The sequence below is a fragment of the Apium graveolens genome, chromosome 11, assembly GCF_009905375.1.
Source record: "Apium graveolens cultivar Ventura chromosome 11, ASM990537v1, whole genome shotgun sequence".
Classification (NCBI taxonomy): Eukaryota; Viridiplantae; Streptophyta; class Magnoliopsida; order Apiales; family Apiaceae; genus Apium; species Apium graveolens.
The window spans coordinates 201,695,827-201,719,141 of record NC_133657.1 but is presented as its reverse complement, the minus strand read 5'-3'; the positions used below and the strand labels follow the sequence as shown (position 1 = coordinate 201,719,141).

The window sequence follows — 23,315 nt, the reverse complement described above, 5'->3', positions numbered from 1 at the left end:
TTAATGATATCTTAAACTAATTCCCATTTTCAAAGTGAAGACACAATCATCATCACGAAGTTATCAAATAAATTCCAAAATTTTGAAATACACACCGGTTGTCTAATTCAACACAATTTTTTCAAACGAGTTTTCACTTCTTCTCAAAGTGAAGACACAGCCTTTAAAGTGTAGACACAGTCTTCTAATGTTTTCCTGACATAAAAATTTACACCCAGACAAGTCTCAATTTTAAATAGACTTATTAGTCTTATATTTTTTTTTCAAAAATCCAGTTACAAACTTTTGAATTTTCTATCATTCGAAATAACAAACAACTCCCACAGTTATTTTTCCCACAAACTCATTGATTTTCATTCATGAGTTGGATTTTTATGATCTCGTTTTTCAAAAATAAAATCTCATTTACCTACTGGTAATTTTGCAATATCATAAATATAATAGTCTTTCGTTTACTTTGATATCAATCCCGATCACTTAATTATTTCTAACTATATACAATGGTTCATTCACAATATTCAATATTCAGATCTGAATCATTATTCTTGATTGTATTTAGTTAAACACTTATCTCAAAATAATCATCATTTTACTCACATCACTTTAATAATCATTTTAAAGCTATCAGCAAGATTTAAAGTTATAACCAATAAATAATTTCTGAATTGTGTTAAAACAATTCATCTTTCGTATTTGCAACGTAAGGGTCAAGCCGCACCCATCAATCTATATTCATGATTAAATGACCAAAATGATAATCAACAATAATAAATTAACACTCACATTTTTCATGCTCCTTTTTCCGAGCTCCAATATTTTATTATTTTAACGTCTATTTTAACAAAAATAAATTATGTGACTCCCATTTTTTTAGAGTTCACACAAAAATAAATATAATCAATATAAACACAAAAATAACTACTTCAAGTCAATCGGTCAAAACACGAGATATTTTTTGATGATTTATGTCATCATATTTGTTGTATTTTGCATTAATTTGGATATTTATTTAATAGGTTTTGATGTTTTATTATATGATACAAGAAATTCTAGACTTGGAAGGATTTGTAGAAAAAAGTCCCGTTTTGGAGTTAAAATAGAAGAAAATTCGTATTATTTGTCTACACGGGCTGCAAATACTTTTTAGGCCGTATCTAGAGATCTAGAAGTCCGATTTTGGTGATTTTACAGTCCACGCGAAACTCACAAAATTTCATTTAATTTGGAAATGGTCCAGTAATGAGAATCCATCTGGAGCAGCCCAGAAACACAGAAAAACAGAGACCTGCGAATTTTTATAAAAGAATCGTATTCGGTTTAGAAGTGTCTCTTGTAATTTTATTAGAATAAGAAAATACTTTGATTATCAAATATAACATCAGATTTTATCATTAGGGAGTGAGTTTTTAATGATTAGCTAGGAGAATAGAGACATACATGCTTTCATTGAGAGCTAGGGTTTCGGTTCATCTTTTACATAGCTTTCGTTAGCCTGGATACTTGTTCTTCAAATAATATAAGTTTGAGGTATTTTTTTATCTTCTTTGTTTATTTTAGTATATGTTTTATATGGATTTTTCAATTGTTTTTCTTGTTTTTATTCCTAGTATGAGTGAGTAGTCATAATCTAGGGCGCAGGGAAACCATGTTTACACCACTACAATGGCTTAATTTTCACAGTTTTTTGACTGGTTTAAGTGATTCTCATTGATATGTTTTAATGCTTAGTTGGTGTAATTGGCCAATATCATAGACTAATTATATGCAATAATGGTACTAGATAGAGAGATAGTGTACTAATTAGAGGCACACATACGATTAGCCGAATGAATGTGAATGCGGGAGTACCATTGGATTTCTGAGAGCATTGATACTCGAGAGAGATCGACTTACGTTCTAATCACTTGACCAGTTAGACCAATTATATTACTAAAAGGTATTATTGTGTAGTCATGTTCCAAGAGTGTTAATACTTGACCACTTTAGTCATTTTAGCTTAGGAACAAGTTTGGTGTAAGCATGCTAAACCCGATTGCCCTAAACTTTCAATTAATTGATTCTCAAAGCACAGTTATTTTCATTATTTAGTTATAGAAAATTCCCAACAATCATTGTCACTGTAAGAAAAATTTGCAATAATTAGATTAAAATTCTTGAGACACATCTCCTTGTGGATTCGACCCGTACTTTCTAGTTTCTACTAATAACAGACACCGTGCACTTGCGGTATATGTAAAATAACACATTAGGCGTATATAGAAAATGATGTACATAAAAACTCGGCAAACATATGAAAATTTTTGGGTATAGGAAACACAATAAAATAACACAATATCCAAAAATAATATCAATGTATACGTACTAATTAAACAATTAGAAAGAGTTTAAAACATAGACAAAAAAACTAAAACTATTTCTTTCTACGCAATACCATTTCTATCACAATTCGATCATTAGACATAAAATATTAATGCATGCATGTCCATCATGCACTCATGTTTATGATAAAAATCGATGGTCGTTCGGAAGTCGATGGAAAAATACTAGAAATATGGCCGGTAAACGGATATCGGAGGGAAAGTCCTGAATCATGTGTGCGTGAAAAGTAAGAGTAATTGACAGTTTGTAACTCACTTTTCATTTTTGTAATTTGGATCTACATTATTTTTCTGTCAAGTTGCACCCCATTAAATTAATTTCGCTTAAAATTGCACCCCCTTGACCACTTTCCATATAACTTGACCATTATCATTAACAGAAGCGTGGACATATCACTAAAATACTAATTAAAACACTGAGCATAAATTAAAAATGAGATAAAACAAGTATAACATTAATTAAATAGTATTGAAGCCTAATTGAACCAGGTTTCCTTTCCTTTCCATCCCAAAATTGAAAACCCTAGATTTTGTAAACCCTAGATCGTTCTCATCTGTGACAAAATGTGAGGCCGTTTGCGAGTAGTTAGTGATGATAACTTGAGAACCATAAGTTGAAATGAAGTTTTAGAGGAATATAGGCTCCAAGTGATGGACAGAGGAGTTGAAATCCCGGTGATTAAAGTACCAAATATCGAAGATACACTATTAGAAAAAACACCTAAACATTGGTTAAAACCGATGTCTATGTAAAAAATAAACGATGTCTTCGTGACTGATGGTTAAGGTATGTTTTCATAGACATCGATATTTACCCGATGTCTAAAGCATTCTTACATAACGCTTTGGGAAGATTTATGATGTCTTATTCAAGTCAAATGTAAGATTAGACATCAGTTATTTATATGTAACCGTTGTACAAAATATGTTTCAAGATCGGATTTATTAATATAATTGATGTTACTTACAGAAATAAATATTAATTTTTAATCTAGAACTGATGTATTAAACATGTTTTAACGACAAACATTTGAATTTATACATATAATACCAAAAAACTAAGCTAACAAAATTGAATTGCAAAATTCAAACTACTGTATCATTAATTAAAAAAATTCAATATATACAAAATCAACAAATAAGCTTAAGTACAAACCAAGTATTGCTCATTACATTTTCACGACTAATGCTGCCTATCAATAAATATAAACTATTCTCCCCAAACTCAAAATTATCAAACTCTTATATTGGGATGGTCAAAACTTGAATCAAGTTTATGGCCATGAACCCAGAAAAATAAGTCGTGCAGTCAAGACTTATAATGTCGACAATGCCAACTCTTAATTCCTAAAAACTCTGCTCTGAAACAGCAAAATGACCAAATAAACTTCCTTCTTTTTTTTTTTACATTTTTATCATTGTTCTCTGCAAACGGATTATAAGAATTAGAGTGTTCCTGAGAAAGAAGCTATAAAATAAAAATTAGTCTTGCATAAAATTTGATGAATTTCTTGGAAATAAAGACATCTATTTCTACTCTTGGACATTTGTACACAAGTACAAAATTACAATGCCACTCTAATTACCTAACAACTTCTCAGCTAGGTAACTGAACTCTATTGGTTCAAGTGAATAAATCGGCCACCACGTAGATTTGAGAAATAGGTGGATTATAGACTTATTAAGCAATTTATTAGCTATAGCAATCAACAATCCTAAGTAATGCGTACCAACTAATGTAACAGATGAAAATTTAAAGATATTTATACCTCTAAATTATGATAAATTTAATTCTCCTCTCATTGAATGAATTTGGGGACTGGACAATTTCTCTTCTCCCTCTGAATTACGATCTCGTCATCCAACTGACTCATCAGGACTTGCCCATACATGATAAAACTATCCCTTTTAAGATACAAACCAAGTGATACTTTAGCATATTACTTTTAGAAATGTGGAAACCTAAGAAGTATACAGTTTCTTCCTTTTGTCCACCAGGCACTAACAAATCCGTCTCAAGACTAGAGGTATTTAAGGGTCGGGTTATATGGTAGCTCAACTCGTAATATACATGAATTTAACTCCGCTAAAATTATGCCCAGATTGAATAATTAATAGAATTGAACTCAGGTACTAAACTGTTTGAGCCTAAAAATTTAGGGTTAATTTGATACCCTTGTGTATAGAAACTCAAAATTAATTTATATATACTTAAGTTAAGCGTATATACTTTGAGATGGAGTAAAATCAAAGCTTAACATTTTGTACAGTTAATACGGTGTTTCAAACCAAACTCAAGATTTAATCAAGCATGAAATTTTACATTATAAATTTTGTTTGAAATGAAGCTGGAATCTTGCATGTGGCTGTAAAACTCATTTGGCAAAAATGGTGAAACTTGAATCGGATTTCAAAATCGGGGATGCAAACTGCAATTTATGAAAATAGATATACAAAAATGAATTTTGGCCAAATATAAGGGGTGCAAAATGCAATTCTCTCATTAAAAAAACCAGATTACTACCACCTTCAAAACCCTTCTCACTCTGTCTTCATCTTCAAAACCCATTAATTCTGACGACCTCCAAGACATTTACTAACGTATTTATTTCATTTTCTCCAATATTCATATCATTTCCGACTATCCATACAATTAAAAATCCGGTATTTCGTACCACATATCGTTAAAAATTTTAGAAAAATTATGAAAAGTAATAGTTAATTCATGTTTTCAATTTACATACTTTTGAAAAGCATACGGTAGGTTATGGGTTGGGTCTCAGTTTTTGAATTTTGAGTTTGGGAAAAAGATATGAATTTTTAATTTGGACCCTAGATTTTAAACTTTGGTGAAATCAAATCTTATTTGCTACTAATATGTGGTACAAAATAATGAGTTTTTATTAGCATGGACAGTAAGTAATGGTATGAAAGGTTAGAAATGGTACGAATATAGAAGAAAATGACTTGAAGATGTTAGAAAATACATTGGAGGTTGTAGAAATTAATGGGTTTTGATGGTAAGAATAACATGGGAGATGTTTTGAAGGCAGGAGGAATTACACTGGTTATTTTTATTTTTTTTTATTTTTTTTGCCTTTTTAATTTCTTTTTAATTGTAATATATTACTCCCTCCGTCCCCATCAATTCTTTACATTGGGAAACGGGGGCTCGGCACGCGCTGTTATTAAATGTAGTTGTATAAACTTTTTTCAAATTTTTTTTTCTTCTAAATAAAAATATAATGTTCAAACTTTTATAAAAAAAAAATTTTAAAAATAAATTACGGAAATATACGTTATAGTTGTCTTAAAATACATGTCAAGTATGCAAAAAAAACGGTAAAGAATTCATTGAAAGAAACTACAATAACAATTTATAACAAATACTCTTAATAACCAAGATAACTTACCCCAATTTGAGCCTATCCTTTTACCAACCTAGGAGAGGAAACAGAGATAAATGGAGGTGAACAGGCAGAGCTGGGGTAAGAGTCGTGGTGGTGAGAGTCGAGAGATTAGGGCTTAATTAGTCCAAAGATAGAGTTTGAGAGAGTTTACTCGAAAGAGTGAGAAAGAATTGTTGTTAATTTTTTGTTTAATTGGTCTAAAGGAGTTGAAAAGGGCACTACAAGAAAGTAAGATTAAATTTAATTGAATAAATTCGACCAGATAAAATTTAATCGAATTTAGTTGAATTAACGATCAAATAGAGTATTTGACTGAACACGACTAAATTTTAGAGCGGTTCAATTTATGGCGATTGAATTTAGTAATAAATTCAGCCAATTATTTTGTATAATATAATTTGACTTGCTAAATGTGAGCGGTATTTTTTTACGGTTGAATTAAGCCCAAAAAAATTGAGGAAACTTTTCATGTGATATATATTAGATGTGAATTATTTGGGGGAAAGGAAATTGAGTAACAGGTGGAGAATAATATGACTAATAGAAAAAAAATATTAGGGTGTTGACCTGGCAAAATGGGTCTAGATCCGAAAAATCGAGCCGAAATTCATGAAATCGAGACCCGATCCGAGATCTGAATCATACAATCTGATAATTATCCGAAAATCGATTTAAATTGATCCGAAAAATATTTGAACCGAAAATGATCTGAAATACAAGATCTGATTATAACTTGGAACCGATTAAAACCGAATAATATATTAATCGAACATAATATGACCCGAAATAAGCAAAATTTATACTTTAAACAATTTTATATTTATGATAGCATACTTATTTAATCATATTCTTTTGTAAGGGTACATTATATTACATTAAAAATACTAAATTAAATAGAAAATATATTTTTTAAATCTCAAAAATTGAAAAAATAAATAAGTTATGATCCGAAAATATCCGAACCAAATTTAATACGAACAACATTTTATCCGATCTTAATCCGAATTTTATCCGATTTTGATCAGAATTAGACCTGAACCGAATTACATCCGATCTGATCCGAATGATCTTCAAATATATCATAATCCGAAAGTAGAAACCGAACCGAAATTGATCCGATCTGAAACCGAATCGGTTATCGGAATTGCGATGTCCAGGTGCATGTGATCAATTTGTGTTTTGATACTTTAGACTTGATTGTAAAATAAGTGATGTGTTAGAAATAGAAAGATTTCACATTTATGCTGGTCAGTTCGGGATCAAGATTAATAATGCATTAGTTTTGTTTGATTAGGGGTTTTGATCATGGCATATTTTAAAGTGTATTTTGTTTTTATTTTCTTTTGTTTCAGCTTTTCTTTGCCATGAGTCAAGTGAAAAATTAATGTCTATTACATACTTTAAAGGAAAAGATTGATTACAAATAAAGAAAAAGTTCACGATTAATTTAAAGCCCATTCATAAATTAGGTAGATTTTTAAAAAGGTTAAAAGTTGAGTAATAAATTTCTCTATCGAAGAAAGAATTGGAAGTGTTATTGACTTTTTTATTTTGGGATTGATAATTATATTTATTGAACTTGAAGACAACTACTCGTATTTGTGCCCCCTTTTTGGAATTAATGAATTATTGGCTGCGGTTCCCACATAATAATTAAAATGTTTAGTCGGTTGTATTTTCACCACAAAATTATTAGTATATCAAAATGTGGGCCCCTAAAGCATTTGTGGTGCACAACAGAAGATTAACATTTTGAAAAATAACTTTTGTTCAATTATTTGTTTGTATGTTTTTATATTGGTTTTAACATGTTTTTCTAAAAAAATCTAAAATTGACACCAAACAAAAAGGTGTCAAAAATTATATATACCACAAATATGTAACGTATTCTATCATATTATCTTGAATAATTCAATATTTAGGCAATAAATTACAAAAAAAAATGTTTAAAATTTTCTACAGTTTGATGCTTAATCTAACAATTTATAAAAAAATGGGTTGTACTAGTTTTCTAGGTTTCAAAAATTAGTAGCCATATATAATGGAATATTCAAATATTGTTATTCTTAAATTAATCACCGTATTTTTAAATTCTATTTAAAATATGAAGGATGCTTAGCAAAAAAAATAAGGAAGTTAAATATTAATTATTACTTAATTTTTTTGAAAATTTGATATTTTTTTACGTGTTTAATGATATGTTTAAATAATTTTGATAATAAAAAGAGTTTGAATTTTAAAATAGAAATATGAGAACGGAAATTTTTGTTTATTAAATTTAAGAGTATTAAATGCCTAATTGATTGAAATAATTATTCTTCCAATTTCCAGAAATAAACAATAATAAAATTGCCCCTCTAAATAGGGTCCTACTAAGTTGCCCCTCTAAATTACACTCTAAAGGGACCGGCATGTATATATAATGATGAAAAAATAATATTTTATTTAATATTCATACACTCTATGCCAAATTTTGCCACTCAAGACTCAAGTTGTCACCTCAATCTGTCTTAACATGACCGCAGTCTACTTAATTAGTATTTTTTGACAATCTTGTATCCCAGGGAGTTTTAAAAAATATTATTTCCGGTCATTTGTCTATAAAGAGCAACAAAAATTGGTCGATTTTAAACCTAACGCCTTTAAATAATTTAGATTTGAAACTATTCAAAATTAAACAAATAAGCTGGTCTATATATCGTGCAGCAAGTATAGTCTCTAGTTATTAACACTGGAGATGGATCCTGTAGTAATCTTTCTTATTCTTTCTTTTCCAATTGTATATCTCTTCTGTTACCACAATAAAAGAGTTGATGGTCTTTCTGCACCTCCCGGTCCACGAGGCCTTCCTTTCATCGGAAACTTTTATCCAATATATAAATCTACATGCGCTCACGAGTATATCTCGAACCTATCGAAACGATATGGATCTCTCATGACTTTACGCCTGGGCTCAGTCCCAGTACTTATTGTTTCATCACCAAAAATGGCGCAAGAAGTGTTGAAAACTCAAGATCTTGTCTATTGTAGCAGGGCTGAAATGACTGGTACGAAAAAATTGTCGTATAATGGACGAGATATGGCGTTTGCTCCGTATAATGACCACTGGAGGCATGTGAGAAAGTTGTGTACACTCGAATTATTCACTCAAAAAAGAGCTCAGCTTAATTTTCGTCCGGTTCGTGAAGATGAGGTTGCTCGGATGATTGGCCGATTTGCGGAGGCAGCTGCTGCTTCAGAACATGTGAACGGCTTTGAATATTTTTCGAATTATGCAACTTCGATTATTTCTAGAGTTGCATTTGGGAAGAGGTATGATGAAGACACTTTAGGAAAAGAGAAATTCAAAAGAATGGTGGCCGATATTGAAACCATGTTTGCTGCATTTTTTGTTTCGGATTTCTTTCCTATGTTCGGCTGGATTGATAGACTCAGTGGTTTAAAGGCTATACTTGATAGGAATTTCAAAGAGATGGATATGTTCTACCAAGAACTTATTGATGAACACTCCAGGCCTGTCAGACCCAAGTCTTCGACAGAGGATCTCATTGATGTCATGTTAAAAAACAAAAGCTCTACTTTTACAGAAGATAGCATGAAAGCAATTCTTTTGGTAATTTGCTTCTTTCGCTATTTATCATTATCATGGTGATCCTACAATTATATCACTATGTCTACTTCTGTTTGGTCTCTACCTCGTCACTCACTAGTGATTTTAATTCAACCGTTAGCTGCTTATACACACTGCTATGGGTCAAACTCACAATTATTGTTTATGATAAAATGCACCAGAGGTAGAGGTGTCTAATAGTAATCAGCAAATGATTTTCTTATACTAGCCCCGTCTCAAGTTATAAGTCTTATTTGATTACTGTGGTTAATTTGACTTAGTTTTAGTAGTAAATTTTCAAAAAGTTATCTATTATTTTGAAAAACTGAAAAAACAAATACTGAATTGCAGTAGATATACTTTCTAATGACACGATTTTTATAATTATTTTCAATAATATACAATAAGGAATTTTCAGTTAAAATTTGTTTAATTTGACCGCAAAAATTCAAATCAAATTGATGTATTATTTACGATTTAGTTGTTAATTTAAATGTTTGCAGAATATATTCAGTGGAGGAATTGGTACGACCGGGAGTGCCTTGGTTTTTTCAATGACAGCATTAATGCGTAACCCAAGAGTCATGAAGAAAGCTCAGGAAGAGATTCGAAGGGTGATCGGAAAGAAAGGAATTGTCAACGAAGATGATATTCAAAATCTTCCTTACTTGAGACTAGTTGTGAAGGAGACATTGCGATTATATCCTCCAGGTCCACTACTAATTCCCCGAGTAACAATGGGAACCTCTATCCTTGGTGAAGATGAAGATCATATGTACATGATCAAACCTAACACCATAGTTTATGTAAACACGTGGGGAATTGGAAGAGACCCGAAAATTTGGAAAAATCCCCTAGAGTTTGAGCCTGAAAGGTTTTTGGAAAGACCTGATTATAATTATGCAGGAACGCAATTTGAGTATCTACCATTCGGTGCTGGAAGGAGAATTTGTGTCGGAATTATCATAGGACAGTCGAATGTGGAGCTTGGACTTGCTAATCTTCTTTACAGTTTCGACTGGGAACCACCTATTGGGATGAAATTCGAGGACATTGACGATCAGCCTACGAATGGTTTAACTTTGGCCAAAAAGAATCCACTGTACATTCGACCCAAATTACATGTACGTCCATGATTATGTGTTCTGTAGGGAACACATACTGGTGTTCTCCAGGGATACAGACTGGGTAAGTAATAGACTGGTAAGTAATATGAATAAAGCATATATTTGTATATATGAGGACCGGTTGTGATGATTTTGTTTTATCGTTGTAATTTTTTTCCGAAGTTGTACTTGGTCTCATAATAAAGTATTTCCTGGAAATAGCAATTAGTATTTTAGTTTTTGTTGTATGCAACTTATACTTATATGTGCATATTGCATAACCACTAGCATGGGAGGCCGGACTAATTCGATCGTTATAAAAATAGACGTGCAGTTTTATGATGTATATCATGTTTTCATGAATACACAATTGAAAAACCGTTTCTTATGACCCAAACAGAGCATATATATGTTAAATTCTTTGTTAGGTTTGAATATTAGCACACGTGACCAAGTTAAGCTTCTCTATAATTTAGTGTTAGATGTACTGGGGGTTGCTGCTGTTATACTATATTTGAATTTATTCCCAGATTCCCTATCATATTTACTAGTTGTACAGCATAACTAAATTTTTTTCTGTATATTGCATGAGCATCTTTGGACTCGACCTATATTATATTATTATACCCGTTGTTGAAAATTGCATTAAATAGATAAAGGTCTGACCGACAAGCAGCCAGCTCAAATCCTGCACTGACATTTTCCGAGCCTAGCCGAGTATTTAATGAACAAGTTCGAGTTTGACTATTTTAAAATCAGTTGAGCCAATTGTTTAGGTTAAACAAGCTGAAATATGTGATGAACTCAACTGGTTTTAGAGACAGACGAGTTTAAAACGCGCGAGCTAAACGAGCCGCGTTTAAGCGAGTCGGGCCAAATTAGCTCACAAACTCAACACTTAAAAATATTAGAAGTTAATAAAATTTAAATTAAATTAGATTTAAAAATAATAAAATAAATTCTAAGATTTTATTTATTTGTAAATTTAAATGAGTTTGAATCGAGATTTTAAGTTCTAAAGCAAGTTTTTATCGAGTTCGGTACATACTTGACTTGGCTCGTATGTTTAACAAAATAAGCTCGAATTTGTGTTCGAGTTCGACTCATGTATGAGCTCGAGCCGAGCTCAGCTCAATTAAACGAGTCTGAGTGGCTCTAGCTCGAATTGTAGCCTTACCTAAAGTCAAATAAAATAAGCTGAGTTTAAAGATAAGACATCAGTTAAATGAGTGGTGTGTGTAGAATGAGTAAGATAATGTGAAAGAAAGAAAAATGATGACTACAGCTGTTGAAAATGACAACTATTGCCGTGAATGGAAAAAAGAAAACAAGCGGATAAGTCCACATTGAACACACAGAAGGAGCAGTCGAGCAGATGCGTGCATGGAAAAAATTAAAGAGTAGGTTTTGAATGGAACCAGAACTACAAAGTTGACAGTCTCGTCATTGCCAGAAAAAATGTGCACAAATGGTTCATTTCTAGCCTCTCGATGCAGAAAAAATGTGCACAAATGGTTCATTTCCAACCACACTATGCTGGCTTGTTTCAATATTTTCAGTCGACACAACATTTTTTCTGGGTTGGGAAGAACATCATTATTTACCTCAAATTAGAAAATTTTGCAGTTTTTTCTTGGAGCTAATGATCACAAAGTCTCCCAAGAGTCCATTCTATATTTGGATTGGAACTCTTTGAAACAAGACAGACTAAAAACATTCAATATTATGCCTTAAACATCCATTACAATCTATCGATTTTTTTCTAACTAATACAACGTCCCAAGTATTGATATATTCTAACGCTTGTAATTCTGAGTTTCATAGCCTGAACCAATTAGGATTGAGACAAATGAATATGTTGCATAATATAAGAGTAAAGACCTATTTGTTTTTAGTGTATTTAAATTTCTACATAAGATCAAATAAAATAAAATATTTTATATTTATTATATACCATATTATCACTACAAGAAAATAAGGCTAAATACAACCGCACAAATACAACCGACATCAAATTCAACCGTTTTCGGTTGAATTTAAGGGCGTGGCTAAATTCAACCGCATGTGGTCGTATTTATATACGGTCGTATTTACGCGGTCGAATTTAGTACTAATTACAACCGAATAAATACAACCGTATTTATATGCAACCGTATACGGTTTAGTATAGCCGTGCTCCTAAATTCAACCGCATTCGGTCGAATTTAGCCGTGCTCCTAAATTCAACCGCATTCGGTCGAATTTAGCCTTAATAATTACAACCGAATAATTACAACCGTATTTATATGCAACCGTATACGGTTGAGTTTAGCCGTGCTCCTAAATTCAACCGCATTCGGTCGAATTTAGCCTTGCAAAAAATGGAGGGAATTTTCCCGCCTTCGAATTTTGTACTAAATTCAACCGATTTCAGTCGAATTATTTTTAAAAATGGCAGAAAATTTCTAAAAAAAATTATATAATAAAATTTACACGAAATATATATTTTAGTTCTTGCAAAAAACAATTATTATGGTAGTTAGATATTTATGGTTCAATTAATAATCTAGGAGCCGTGCTCCTAAATTCAACCGCATTCGGTCGAATTTAGCCGTGCTCCTAAATTCAACCGTATTCGGTCGAATTTAGCCTTAATAATTACAACCGAATAATTACAACCGTATTTATATGCAACCGTATACGGTTGAGTTTAGCCGTGCTCCTAAATTCAACCGCATTCGGTCGAATTTAGCCTTGCAAAAAATGGAGGAAATTTTCCCGCCATCGAATTTTGTACTAAATTCAACCGATTTCAGTCGAATTATTTTTAAAAATGGCAGAAAATTTCTAAAAAAAATTATATAATAAAATTTACACGAAATATATATTTTAGTTCTTGCAAAAAAAAATTATTATGGTAGTTAGATATTTATGGTTCAATTAATAATCTAGGAGCCGTGCTCCTAAATTCAACCGCATTCGGTCGAATTTAGCCGTGCTCCTAAATTCAACCGCATTCGGTCGAATTTAGCCTTAATAATTACAACCGAATAATTACAACCGTATTTATATGCAACCGTATACGGTTGAGTTTAGCCGTGCTCCTAAATTCAACCGCATTCGGTCGAATTTAGCCTTACAAAAAATGGAGGGAATTTTCCCGCCATCGAATTTTGTACTAAATTCAACCGATTTCAGTCGAATTATTTTTAAAAATGGCAGAAAATTTCTAAAAAAAATTATATAATAAAATTTACACGAAATATATATTTTAGTTCTTGCAAAAAAAAATTATTATGGTAGTTAGATATTTATGGTTCAATTAATAATTATAGTTTGAGTTTCAAATTATTTTGTATTTGTTTTAAATTATAATCCAACCATACAGATATGAAAATTGTTAAAAAAAAAGTTTACGGAAAAATGTAAGTAATTTGAATATTTAAATTTTAACTATTTTTACAAATTGAATTTAGGGGGTGAAATCCTAACAGTAAAGTAGTTCGACCGGTACTTTTACTAGTGTTTAGTCTCATACTGATATTTCGATTTTTTCAAAACTTTTGTAATGATCCAACCTTACAGATGTCAAAATCTATATATTTTAGTGATATTATAAAATTTTTAGAAAAAAAAAATTTATTTGGTTTGCTATGTTAACAGTCAACTAGTAGTTTGACCAGTATCTCTTAATAGTGTTTAGTCCCATATTAATGTTTCGATTTTTTCAAAACAATTTATGAATGTTCCAAACATAAGGATATGAAGATCTATATATATTAGTGAGATGATAAAAAAATTAGAAAATAATAAATATACTTGGTTTGCTCTTTTAACAGTCAACTAATAGTTTAATCAGTACTTCTTAATACTGTTAAGTCTCGTATTGATGTTATGATTTTTTCAAAATAATTTATGAATGATCCAACCGTAAGAATGTGAAGATCTATATATATTAGTGATATGATAAAAAATTTAGAAAAAATAAATTTATTTGGTTTGCTATTTTAATAGTCGACTAGTAGTTTGACCGGTACTTCTTAATAGTGTTTAGCCCATATTAATGTTTTTATTTTTTGAAAACAATTTATGAATGATCCAAACATAAGGATGTGAACATCTATATATATTAGTGATATGATAAAAGTTTTAGAAAAAAAAATTATTGGGTTTGCTATTTTAACAGTCAACTAGTATTTGACAAGTACTTCTTAATACTGTTTAGTCTCATATTAATGTTATGATTTTTTTTAAAATAATTTATGAATGATCCAACCATAAGGATGTCAATATCTATATATTTTAGTGATATGATAAAAAATTTAGAAAAAAATAAATGTATTTGGTTTGCTATTTTAATAGTCAGTAGTTTGACCAGTACTTCTTAATAGTGTGTAGTCCCATATTAATGTTTCGGTTTTTTTAAACATATTATGATCCAACCGTAAGGATGACAAGATATATATATTTTAGTGATCTAATAAAAATTTTAGAAAAAATAAATGTATCTGTTTTCTTATTTTAACAATCAACTGGTAGTCTGAGCAGTATTTCTTACTAGTGTTTAGTCCCGTACCGTTGTTTCAATTTTTTTAAAAATAATTATGAATGATCGAACCTTAAGAATGTCAAGATCTATATATTTCAGTCATATGGTAACATTTTTAGAAAAAAATAAACGTATTTGGTTTCCTATTTTAATAGTCAACTGGTAGTTTGACTAGTACTTTTTAATGGTGTTTAGTCCCATATTAATGTTTCGATTTTTTCAAAAATATTTATGAATGATTCAACCGTAATGATGTCAAGATCTATATATTTGTGGTATTTATGATAAAATCTATCAAAATCATCAAATTCAAAATTTTCTTTAAAATATTGATTTCTCAAAAATAAATTAAAGGTGTTGAGATCCTAACTTTATTAGTTTCTGCTATTTGGAATAAGTATTAAATGATTTAACCGTACAGATGTGAAGATTGTTAAAAATAAAGACTATACAGAAAAAATCAACTAATTTTAAATATTAAATTAGTAATTATTTTTACAAAAATTGAATTTAGGGTTGGAGATCCTAACATTAGTAGTTTCTGTTGTTTAGAATAAGTATTGGATGATTCAACCGTATAGATGTTAATATTGTTAAAAGAGAGTTATATGCAAAATTTTAAATATTTTTAATTACTAAACTTAATTATTTTAAAAAATAATTACTAAACCTTAATTATTTTAATTACTGAAATGAGTGTTCCGACTGGCATTTGTATATCTCCTCTAAGTTTGTTAGTGTTTTTAGCCAAATTGTTAAAAGTCTTTCTGCACTGATATGCAGTTCGCAGCCAAATGATGTGGAGGATCTCGAGAAGAGGTTGGCTTCACTTCGACGCATCTGATTCCGAGAAACTTGCATAGTGAACAGTCCTAAATACCAGTAAATACATATTAATATGTAATTACATATTAATAAACTATTTAGTAAATAATTTATTTTTTCTCATGTATAAATATATATTTATGATATATTTGTGCATCCAGTAAATTTTCCTCCAGGGATAAAAGTTGTAGTACTATTGTTACTCTTAACATTCTCATGTTTGTAGTTTATAAATACATAGAAATGTTTCACCTTGCTCTTGAGTGTTAAGTACAACTCCTTTATTTAGTTTTCCTAACTTATTTATTTAACGGGTTATTACTTGAAGTTAAGGTGCATTGTGATCTGCCGTATCTTACTCTGTATATGCCAAAAACATATTCAGTCCGGCCATTTCTTGGGGACCTTATTTCAGTCTCTTGTTTTCATGATCTGGAATCATATTTTTATACAGCTTCCTGCCCAAAATATGGTCCAATTCTCTATTGCCTTTTTCTTTCTTCGGGACTTGGAAGTCAAGGTCGTAAAAATGACAACTAATTAGTCGGGGGGCCGCGATTAGCAACTTATCAACAAAAATTAATCGAATTATGTTAAGCTCACCGGGATCGGGATATTTTCCGATTACCGGTAAGTTTTTTTTATTAAAATTGGTGTGCGTGAATTAAACCGTTTTCGGTAGCATTTAGAATCCTATTTTTGACCAAATACGGTTGAAATTAATAATTGGGTTGGATTTTTAAATTTTGACATTAAATTCAATTATTTGGGCGGGATATTCAATTTTTATCTGAAAAATTAAATTTGACCGGAAGCGGTTGTATTTAGCCGGTCGTATTTAAGCGGTTGTATTTAAACGGTTGTATTTAGTCAGTCGTATTTAGTACTAAATACAACCGGTTTACTAAATATAACTCGAGCGAATACAACCGGTCCAAAAACCGGTTGTATTTAGCTAAAAACAACCGATTTTAAACCGGTTGTATTTAACCATTTTTTTTGTAGTGTATATAATACGAATAGGAGAGACAATTTTAAAGTACTAGCCCGTTTGAAACTTATCAAGCACTTCTTTAAGGGAATTTGAAAAATATACCAAGTTTTGGAAATTTATTTGCAACTCTACTACCTTACTTAAAATCTTGCAAATTTACCATCTTTTTAAACATATAAACAATTAAATTGCAAAAATATCATCTCTCTACCCTCTTCTATCATCCTAATCCTTTCTCACCTCATCTTCCTCCACCACCATCACCCCCTCCTCCACCACCACCCCCTCCTCCGCCGCCTCCACCCCCGAATTCCCGCCTCCGTCACTTCCACCCCCAAATACACCGCTTTTACCACCACCTCCACCGCCACCGCCTCCACCTCCAAATCCACCAACTACACCCCCAATCCACCACCTCCGCTGTCAAATTAGGGTTTGTTTGTTCAAATTGGAGGAAATGTGAAATGAGAAACCCTAGTTGTTGTTGATTTCATGGTTGCTTATGTGATATTAGTATCAGCCCCGCATGGGCACTCATTTGCAACCACATGAGCATCTTATTTTGCAACTAAATGTAATTTTCAACGGGTTTTTCCAAATTTGCGTTTGTGGTTGCATATATTATTTACTGTTAGGCACAAAGCATGAGCTAAATAAATCACGCAAGTATACGCGTTCGCAAGTAGTATAAGATATAAATCAGATTCGTTCCCACAGAGACTGGTTTAGGTTAAGTTCAATTTATGCACCTATGCAACAATGTATGGTTATCGCTCAATGCTAAGACAAATAACAAATTGGGATTTTATTAAACTAAGAGATTATACTAAATAACATTAACTAAGAGAATTAAGGTTGAATTACTATATATGACAAACATGGGATTCTAACTTAATTATATACTTTATTCAAAGTCATTGTTCTTAACCTTAGCATGTGATGGTGATGACACTAATTATATAACACGAAACTAGTAAACGCCAACTTTCGTTGTACGAATACCCTACTACCAAGCATCCATAGAAGAGATAGAAGTTGAATAGACACCAATTATACTGAGACCCTATATATCTATAGAATTTGACAACATAACGGTTTAAGCACAAGTTATCTATCTTGATTACATAGGGCAAGTAAGATGGTTAAAATTACCTACGAATCATGCATAAACACATGAACCTATGCTAGCATGGCAAGTTCTAAATCTTTATATTCATTGTCGCTTCAATAAAGATTAACACGCTATCTTATATGTTAGCTACGCACATAAGATGATTAAGCACAACCAATACTAGGATATCAATCAATTACCACACACTAAGGTATCGAAACAAATTAACTACAGAAATCCATAAGTAAATCCGTTAGAACCCCACGATAATGATTAGTTCATAACCGAACTCATCGTCACCATGGGTTCCAATGAAAGCATGATAATTAACAATATAAGAGTACTAGGGTTCAAGACAAATTGGAAACAAGCATCCAAGTATCAACTATATTAAAGAAATCAAAAGTCTTCTTCTTCGTAGCCTTCTCGTGCTCTCTAGGTCTTCTTATTGCTCTCACAGGTCTCCTTGTTGAGGAAAACGTCTTCCCATAAGGTTTATATAAGAGTCCAGGAATCACCGTGCCAATAGAAGCCCAAACAGAATTGAAAACAAATAAAAACATAATCTGAAATTCCGCACACACGCGGTCGCCTACTTCCTTAACGCGGCCGCTTGCTAGCACGCGGTCGCCTGCTCCTAGCGTGCGGCCGCCTGCTACCTTTCTGGAAAATTCCTTATTTTGCTTTTGTTTTGCTGATTTCTTCGCTCATCATCCCTAGACTGATTACAAGCACTTCCTTAAGCTTTATTTGATGAAAACCACCTATCTAAGCAAGTTATACCCTGAAATGCAAAAACACTAAAAAATGCATCAAATACACAAAATACTTGAGTCCAAGACACCAATTCAAGCTGTTATGAGACGCTCTAAGTGGTATAAAATGCCAGTTATCACACCCCCAAACTTGAATCGATGCTTTTTCTCAAGCATCACAGACTCAAACTACAAAACAAACCTAATGCATGAATGCCACTTAAATGATAATGCAATCGATCCCCTCAGAATAACCATAACCAAATGAATAAGCTGATGCCTCTAAGAATGCAATGACTCCAAAACAGAGCTCAAATAAATCCCACAAACCAACTCACAAACCAGAAACATGCGTATGTGGATGCTTAACAAATATACTCTCAATACTAGATCAATAACCATAATTTATCTATCATCAAAACAATCACAAGTTTATAACTAAAATAGACGTTAAACGCATAATGACTCACAACACCTCCAATTTACTAGAGTTATACAAGGATTCATGCTATTATTGAACACATAACACAGCTGCTTATTTGACCGTGCAATGAATGAGGTCCCAGAAGACTTATACAATAATACCCATGTAGCGAGCGTTAGGTTAGCAGATCCCAGACGATAAAAGCCTTTGGTCACTAGGTACAAAGTCCCCTAGAACTTAATAACTTGAGTATTAAAGAGCTCACTCTTGATCAATTATGCATAAACACATACTTTTTTTTCTCTTTTTTTTCTCTTTTTTCTTTTCTTTTTTTTTCAACAATTTCTGAATGAGTGCGTTTCGCTCCATCTCATTCAACCCTAGACTACTCATAAAACTATGAGCCGACTACTAGCCATTTGACGCCTAGCCTTACAACAACTAGCAATAAAATCCAAGCTTTTCTCCAGATAAAGAAAATCAGTGTTTTTACGTCATTACGAGAATACCAAAAATTTTAAATATAACCAAGTGATTAAATCTCAACAACAAACAAGTATGATCATGATCTAGATCAAAAGCAACCCTATAAGACTTTGTGAAAATATTTGTTTCTAGCATGCAAATCAATTCATTAGGACCTAAACATCCCTCTATTCGTCATCACCACACTCAAATCAACAACTTATCAAATATCATAGTTCATCTTAAGGGATCATGCTAAATATGCATGCAAATGCAACTATATGAAATCACATAAAAATAAACAAATATATCCTAAATGAACAATCATGCAAAAATATGAATGAACTACAACTAAACATGCAATATGAATCTATATGAACTATATGGACACACACAAACTAATCTTTACATTATCACCCCCAAACTTAAAATTTTCAATGTCCTCATTGAAGGCAATAATAAGGATTTCAGGCATACCTAGTCGTCAGAAAGATCACCCTCTTCGGGTGGAGGATCAGGTGGCCAATCAACCTCGACACCAGTGGCTCGAAAAATAGTGCCCAAAGCCTGTGTTAAATCTGCAGCAAACGATGATGAATGTCGTGCATGGCCTCCATATGCCTAATTACTCGCATGTACTTCTCATCACCAACACCAGTCCTATCAACTACCTGCTGCACATGAGAAGAACCCTCTGTAGGCACTGGAAGATTCGTTCGGCTACCCTCTACATCATTAAAAATATATCCCAAGCCCTTATCATGTGGTGCACCTAAGAATGCATAACTCAAGTGATCTGGTAGTGGGTGAAGCTCAAGTGTGGAAACATCTTCAATAGACGGCTCGAGACGCTCCTGAGAAATTTTCAGCTCTACTAACACAAGAGAATCGAATGGCATATCCAACTTCCTCTTCCACGGAGGTGCATTCAAAACCTGCAGTTGCTCTGCTCCTTCGTTATCTTCAATAACTGATTCCCCTATTAAGGATCTCTCTAAGGTATCTGACTTTGGCAATTACTTAGGCTCTGAATTTACTACAGAGTCGACCCACTCTACTTTAAAGCACTCCTCTTTAGCTGTGGGTAACTTTATTTCCTTGAACACATCAAAAGTGACCTTTTGATCATAAGCCTTCATCGAAAGCTCTCCTTTTTACGCATCGATCATAGTTCGGCCTGTAGCCAAGAATGGTCTTCCCAAGATAATGGGAATTTTCTTATCTTCCTCGAAATCAAGAATTACAAAGTCAGCAGGGAAGATGAGTTTATCCACCTTGACCAAGATATCCTCCACTATACCTCGTGGATAAGCGATGGAACAGTCAACTAGTTGCAATGACATGTATGTTGGTTTCAGATCAGGCAGACCAAGCTTCTTGAAGATAGATAAGGGCATCAGATTGATGCTAGCTCCTAAATCACATAAACACTTATCGAACGACAAGTTTCCGATGGTGCAAGGAATATTGAAGCTTCCAGGATCTTTAAGCTTCAGAGGCAACTTCTGTTGCAGCACAACAATGCATTCCTCTGTTAGAGCAACGGTCTCTAAGTCATCAAACTTCACTTTTCGAGAGAGAATACCTTTCATAAACCTTGTATAGCTAGGCATCTGTTCAAGAGCTTCAGCGAAAGGTATGTTGAAATAAAGTTTCTTGAACACCTCCAGAAACTTCTCAAACTGCTTATCCAGTCTTTTCTTCTGTAGCCTCTTAGGAAAAGGAGGTAGAGGATAGATCTGTTTATCCCCTGTATTACCCTCAGGAGGAGTGTGTTCCACAGTAGTCTTCCTTGGTTCCACCTCTGCTTCCTTCTTCACTTCTTCTTTAGCCACATCTGTATTTTCTGAAACTTGAGATTTTTCAGGCTCTTCGTCTTGCTGAATTTGGGGGCTTGCGACCTTTCCAGACCTCAAGGTGATGGAGTTCACCTGTTCTTTAACTTCCCTCTTCCCTGGATTTGTTTCTGTATCACTAGAAAGCGTTCCTGGTGGTCGATTCAATAAGGCATTAACAATTTGCCCTATTTGGTCCTCCAGAGTCTTGATAGAAACAGCCTGGCTTTGGCATATAATCCGCAACTCCTCCAATTCAAATTTTTTATTCGAAGATAGACATGCACCATGAGTTTGTTGTTGAATTTGGAGTTGTTATCTTGGTGCAAATTGTTGCTGAAAACCAGGAGAGTTAAATAGCTTATTTCTAAACTGCTGGAACGGCTGTTGTATCGCACTCTGATTGTTGCTCCAGCTGAATTTAGGATGATTCCAGTTGTCAGGATGATAAGTGGCAGGAATTGGCTGCTGCGATCTCTGAAAGTTGCTCACAAACTAAATTGAGTCACTCGATATAGCGCATTGCTCCATCGCATGCGGACCTGCACACAGCTCACAAACACTGGTTATCTACTTAACACCATAGTTAGCCGGAGAATCGATCTTCATAGACAACGCCTTTAGTTGAGCAATGATAGTCGTAGCTGTATCCACTTCAAGAACTCCTGCTACCTTACCATGTGGACATCTTTGGGTTGGATACTGATATTCATTAGCAGCCATCAGTTCAATCAGATCATAAGGTTCCTCATAGCTCTTTGCCCATAATGCTCCGCCTGATGCTGCATCGAGCATGGGTCTGGACTGTGCTCCCAACCCATTGTAAAAACAATTGATGATCATCCAATCAGGCATTCCATGATGAGGACACTTCCTAAGGATCTCCTTGTAGCGCTCCACAGCTTCACATAGCGATTCTCCCGTTTGCTGCGCAAATTGAGTAATAGTGTTCCTGAGTGCAGCTGTCTTCGCCATAGGGAAGAATTTAGTAAGAAACTTCTGAGCAAGATCTTCCCAAGTAGTAATTGAACCAGCTGATAGAGAGTGTAACCAGCTCTTAGCCTTGTCCCTCAGAGAGAATGGGAACAGTCTCAGCTTCACAGCATCTTCAGAAACACCGTTGAACTTGAAGGTGTCGCAGATCTCAATGAAATCCCTAATGTGCATATTCGGATCTTCAGTTGGAGAACCCCCAAACTGGATTGAATTCTGCACCCATTGAATTATGTCAGGCTTGATCTCAAAGGTATTAGCTGTGATAGCTGACCGGATAATGCTAGATTGAATCACTACAAGAAAAAAGCTAATAGACATCGGTTTTTGGCCGATGTCTTTGTGTTTTTTGACCGATGTCTTAGTCGCCGATGTCTATTCTAGACATCGGTCAAAAACCGATGTCTGTACTAACATAAATATCAGTTTTTAGCAATTTTCTGATGTCTGAGATCCTATTTTTTACAAAATGTGTTAAACTATATTATTTTTATGTGATAATTACATCAAGTATAAGCCATTGAACAATTGATAACACAACAAAAAAAAGGTTTAGACATCAATTTTTATATCAGTTTTGATGTCTAAGAATACCTTAAACATCGCCTAAAAACGATGTCTTTAAGCTGTTAGACATCGGTTTTTAAAAAAAACTGATGTCTAAAGATATATTAGACATCAATTTTGGGCGATGTCTATGGACTTAAAGACATCGTTTTTTAAAACAAAACCGATGTGTTATTGCATCTTAGACATCATTTTTAGGAGATGTCTTTTTCTATATGGACATCAGTTTTGTTTATAAAAAAGCGATATTGATTAATATATTAGACATCGGTTTTGGACGATGCCTTTGTGTATAAAGACATCGATTTTATTAT

The 23,315-nt window shown here is 32.9% G+C and overlaps 1 protein-coding gene and 1 non-coding gene across 2 annotated transcripts; both read left to right on the top strand.

Annotated features, from left to right (window-relative positions):
- The first annotated feature begins 8,411 nt into the window (after nucleotides 1–8,411).
- Nucleotides 8,412–10,740, top strand: LOC141696930 (xanthotoxol synthase-like). The gene is made up of 2 exons (XM_074501083.1): nucleotides 8,412–9,401; nucleotides 9,902–10,740. The coding sequence occupies exons 1-2, from the start codon at nucleotides 8,526–8,528 to the stop codon at nucleotides 10,532–10,534; spliced, it is 1,509 nt and encodes a 502-aa protein (XP_074357184.1). The 5' UTR covers nucleotides 8,412–8,525; the 3' UTR covers nucleotides 10,535–10,740.
- Nucleotides 10,741–22,294: 11,554 nt separating this feature from the next.
- On the top strand, nucleotides 22,295–22,401 carry LOC141699308 (small nucleolar RNA R71). Its single transcript, XR_012565780.1, has one exon. It is a non-coding gene; the product is annotated as a small nucleolar RNA R71 (small nucleolar RNA).
- Nucleotides 22,402–23,315: the final 914 nt, after the last annotated feature.

Bases quoted from the DNA above. Each gene is read 5' to 3' on its own strand.
- LOC141696930 (XM_074501083.1), top strand. From the start codon at position 8,526: ATGGATCCTGTAGTAATCTTTCTTATTCTTTCTTTTCCAATTGTATAT. The intron at 9,402-9,901 runs GTAATTTGCTTC...AAATGTTTGCAG, and splicing joins GCATGAAAGCAATTCTTTTG to AATATATTCAGTGGAGGAAT.